The 5000-nt window shown below is 38.4% G+C and overlaps 1 protein-coding gene and 1 long non-coding RNA gene across 2 annotated transcripts in view; both read right to left on the reverse strand.

Annotated features, from left to right (window-relative positions):
* The window catches only part of LOC144976242 (uncharacterized), an 18444-nt gene that overhangs the window by 6829 nt on the left and 6615 nt on the right, over positions 1 to 5000 (reverse strand). Inside the window, exons 2-3 of the long non-coding RNA XR_013646076.1 lie at positions 4171 to 4218; positions 1073 to 1213 (exon numbers count right to left, since the gene is read on the reverse strand). This is a non-coding gene — a long non-coding RNA (uncharacterized LOC144976242). The remainder of the gene's footprint in view (positions 1 to 1072; positions 1214 to 4170; positions 4219 to 5000) is intronic.
* Positions 333 to 5000, reverse strand: part of LOC144976554 (cystatin-like protein) — a 22076-nt gene continuing 17408 nt past the window's right edge. The window contains exons 5-7 of the mRNA XM_078920848.1: positions 4171 to 4218; positions 1073 to 1213; positions 333 to 362 (exon numbers count right to left, since the gene is read on the reverse strand). Coding sequence (XP_078776974.1) covers positions 333 to 362; positions 1073 to 1213; positions 4171 to 4218 — 219 coding nt within the window. The remainder of the gene's footprint in view (positions 363 to 1072; positions 1214 to 4170; positions 4219 to 5000) is intronic.

Consider the following 5000-nt stretch of genomic DNA (forward strand, 5'->3'; position numbering starts at 1 on the left):
AATATAGACTACTGTGATCTGCAAATCTGTTAAACCTAAGCGTCTAACTCCTCAGTTGATTTTCAGTTTAGCAGTTTTGCAAGTAGTCCTGGGTTTTCGAGGTTTTAATTATTGACAAAGAGAAACATACGCAAATAAGATAGAAATTGTTTCTGTTTCTATGATTTTTTTTTTCTGTCTTTTTAACAAGTTGATATGTCATTTAAATCAATCAATATTTGATGGGGGGGGGGGTTGTTGTTGTCCGAGTGCAACTGTACTGATAGTATCCAATCCTATTACATGCGCACCAGGCACAGTAAACACACGTTGAACATAAATCAAAGTGATACTTAGTTGCTAGGAGCTGTGGTCTGTAAAAACTAAATGAGCAAGAACGAATATAACGGCTTTAAAAATGCTTTTGATATTGATTTGGCATTTTGTTCTCTTTTTTTTTTTTTGGGGGGGGGGGGAGTTGTTTTATCCAGTTTTAGTCCTTACTTTTTTTTAATTAAACATTTTATCTTATAATCCATTAAGTGTCTCACATTATATAGACAATCCTCGTCAGCGTTTCTAGGGTAAACGAATCGGAGAAGAGTATTCCATACAAAGTGGTTTTCTCTACAAAAATGTCGTCTTTTAAAACATTACAGTGGACTTTTAAAAATTATTTATTGCTTGATCTGATGAACGCCAACATAAACAGGTGCTGTCTTCATTTAAAAATCTATTTAGAACTTCCTCAAATTGTCCAAACCCTACGTGGAGAGTAATGAATCAATTTAATTTATTCTGCTCACGTCTGTGCAATGTTATTTCCACTTTGATGTTTTGAATGACGTTTTTTATCATGATCGGATGCATTTGGAAGCGAAAAACATCTTCTTAAATTATAATTTTATACAGACTCAACTTCAAGATTAAGTTGTTTTTGGTGATGATGATGATTATGATTATGATGATGATGATGATGATGATGATGATGATGATGATGATGATGACGACGACAACGATGACAACGACGACGACGTAATCAATGAAGACTATGAAGATAACAGCGGTATAGGGAAAAAATGCAAAAAGTAACCTGTGTAAGAACTTTTCCTTCTCCAGATGGAATCAGACGGTACTGTGAAGTTGATTCCAAGTTGGCACGGTCAGTGACGGGCTTCAGGGCGTTTTGCACGAAATGATTACTGAAGTTTGCGGGCGTTACACCTCCCAGGAGCTGTTTTTTGTATGGATGGGAAATGTATAGCAATACTGTAAAATATATTTCTTCATCATAAACCAGATTTATATCATAATGATAATAATAAGTAACAAGGCACAGTCATACACAAACGTTACATGGTTCCACAGTATTCAAGGTACCTCACAACATTTTATTTAATATAATAACGGATCACCTGACGTGAACATCCATTTTATACAGTATATTTCCTTGGCGTCTTCAGATTTTTCAAATTTTGTTCATCACTGCCTAAAACCAAATACTTATTCACACCGGAGTCGGGTTGGTTTCTGCCCAGTGCTTTACCCACGGCAATCACTACACACCGGGGCCATAGTGGCGATCATTGACACCCGAGGGCTCACATGCCACGTTTAGTTATTCTTGACATATTACACCGAGTCCAACTGTCACTTTGGGATAGAAAAAGGATATAAAATGTAACAGAGAAAACTATTTCTCCCACAGACAGGTTTTTATTTTGTGATGGACTGGCGTTCGATCCAATCGACAGCAAACTATTGCTGTTGTCTGTTTAACGCTTTAGAAATCAGTGAAAAACTCCGACCTGCCTATGGTGCGAAAGGTTATATAAGATGAGTAATGAATGGGAAATTATGAGCCTGAGACCGTAAAATACAGTCTCATCGTTAAAATTAATATTATCAATCGTCCTACCCTAAAAGATTAAATACCGATATTGATCTTTGAACGGTAGACTAGTCATATATATATATATATAATTGCATGTCATATCGCAACATTCTAATCAATCCTAAACTAGCCTTTTGATTTTCATGCTTCAATAGTCATTTTATACGTCATCCCTAATTCAAACTTTGTGGATCTAGGATTTCGTAATACTTATTCTTAGTGCAATGGAACCTCAGTATAAAATTGGTGGAGTGAAAAACCTAAAACGCTTGTTATTAACAAAATTCAAGAGAAATAACCCAACTGTATGAGGATGTACACAAGGTTTACGCAAGGAGGATTCTATGACGCTGCGTCACTATTAAGTTGTTTAATGAAGATAATAGAAATGGCAAAATCCATATAACCCCTAAGTAAAATTATAAGACAAAGGAACAAGCTCAACATAGTCAACTAGTAGATTTAGGAGGAATAAACTTATGAGGAAATTAGAGGGACATAATAAAAGTATTCTTGAACTCCTGAAATCTCTCTCTCTCTCTCTCTCTCACTCTCTCTCTCTCACACACACACACACACACACACACTCACTCACTCATACACACACACGCATATGTTCTCTTTCTCTCTCACATACACAAAAACAAACTCTCTCTCTCTCTCTCTCTCTCTCTCTCTCTCTCTCTCTCTCTCTCTCTCTCTCCCTCTCTCTCTCTCTCTCTCTCTCTCTCTCTCACACACGCACACAAATACTTTTCAAACTGACCGTTGTTGTGTATGTCTGTGTCTGGTTGTGTTATGTTACACTTTAAATGATATATTACAGTAGTAAGCGGCCTACACACGCGCGCACACACACACACACACACACACACAAACACACGTACACATACAGAGAGAGAGAGAAGTCCCAGGTCTGAGAGATTTTGCCAAGATGAGAGTCATTTAAGTCGATCGATATTTGAAGGACGAGTTTTCTGGCCAAAATTTTTTTAATGGTTTTTTTTTCCAGAGTAAGACAGTTGTGCCGTATAACTCGCGAGACCGAGGAAGCTTACTCGCTTAAATAGAATGAAATCCATCTTCATCCGAGGCAAAATCATTTATTTTAGGATAATGTTGATAAAAACCATTTCTCAGGACTACAAATTTGTGATATAATCATAATTGGGACCCCCCCCCCCCCCTCCCCACCCCCAACCCCGCACCTCTTCTCATCAATGAAAAACAAAAATAATAAAATTCCCTTCATTCATCCCATAGGAGAAATTGTATTACAAGGGCGTGTTTCAAGGGAAGACTGGAATAACCCAGAGCAGTGACGTAATCTGGTCTAGGACGAGGTGACTTGCTCAAGGCTACATAGCGCAGTGGCAGTGACGTAATCTGGGCTATGACGAGGTGACTTGCTCAAGGCTACATAGCGCAGTGGCAGTGACGTAATCTGGTCTAGGACGAGGTGACTTGCTCAAGGCTACATAGCGCAGTGGCAGTGACGTAATCTGGTCTAGGACGAGGTGACTTGCTCAAGGCTACATAGCGCAGTGGGTACTCAAATTCTGTACTTTTCGGATAAGGAGCAAAGACCGTACCTCTGAGCCACGCTGCCTCATGAAAACCTTCATTTCAGTTCAACCTTCATATGTCAAGCTGGTAATTCAACTTTCATCAGCGTTCACCACGACAATGGGTCGCTTTGAGTCGATAGGTGACATATCGGGAATCCTAAAATGTCGCAAAATTTTCGATGAGATATTTTTATGCTAAAGATTGTGAGATGATTGCGATTCCACGATATTATAATATGATTGCCATCATTAGTAGTTTAAAAGAAATATCAACAAGTCAGTAATATCTATTCCCAAAAAAGCCCAATATTTAGTATAAAAGCCAACAGTTGATGATGTTATGCACAATCATTATATTAGAAAAATATTTTAGTTGATGTGAGGTACGCTGTTTTTTGCAATGTTTGTATCTGTATCTATATAGACTTGAAATTCTTTCTTTTTTTCTTATCTTTTTCTATTTGTTTGTCTTTGTTTTCTTTTCTTGCTTTTCTCTTTTTGTTAATTTTTGCTTTGTTAAGCAAATGTAAATAGCCCGACGTGGACATATATTCAGGTCTGTTATCCGAGCACACTTTTGGGCATAGTTTAACATTGTTGTATTGTACAATATTTTCCGTCATATTTTAAGATCCATTATAACAATGAGCCCATAATGAATTGGTTTATCAGACCTGAAAATAAGTTCACGTCAATTTAGACCTATTTGTTATTTGTGTTTATTTTTACCTCTGCGTATGGCTGGTAGTCATTGTGGTAGTCTTCACCAAGGTTGTTCTGCGAATAATGACGATAAAAAGACATGAATGAACATAGACATGTGACCAGTCATATCAAAACAATATCAAGTCAGGGTGAACCAGATGATTAACGTTGAATTCTAAGCTAAATTTATAACACGTGAGTTAAAGTAATTGCCTGTCAGGAAAAAAAATGGGTTTGTTGCATTGACGCCAAAAACATGAATTTTGCTAATTCGGATAATTTTGAATATGAATTCTTTTTCTTCACCTCGTTCATTCCTCAGATTGGCATTTATTCCTTCAGAACCGTTGGACCCATAGAATCGGGGTTTATCGTGGTTTCTATAGCGTGAAACGGACAATAGCAATGGCTTGCTACCATTATGGACAGGACTCTTGTTTATCGCAAACTGATTTCCTCCAGATCTAACGAGCTGGCTTAATAAGATTAAAGAGAGAGGGAATGGGGATACCCCTCTCAAGCGCATAATGGAAGGTGACCCGTTTCGAACCGAAAGGGGTCCCGACTACCCGTGCATGCAGATTCCCTGACTTCGGACAGAGATGCATATACGAAATGGAAGTCGGTTTTGACGAATTCAATCCCTCGAGGAGGCGGAGACATAGATTCCTCGAGAAGTTACCAGATTTCTCCACCCGCAAGAGGAGGCACTGGGTGGCAGCGAATCTGCTTCGGTCGAGAACCTAACGTCAAGATCGCTTCATCAGTGGGGACTTTCCAACTGTCCAATATGTAACCCTTTTGGTAGCGAACCTGAAACCGCAGAGCATCCAGTTGAGCGGTGTGTTGTGACA

This window comes from Berghia stephanieae, chromosome 7 (genome assembly GCF_034508935.2).
Source record: "Berghia stephanieae isolate SIO BIC M18660-M18661 chromosome 7, UCSD_Bste_1.3, whole genome shotgun sequence".
Classification (NCBI taxonomy): domain Eukaryota; kingdom Metazoa; phylum Mollusca; class Gastropoda; order Nudibranchia; family Aeolidiidae; genus Berghia; species Berghia stephanieae.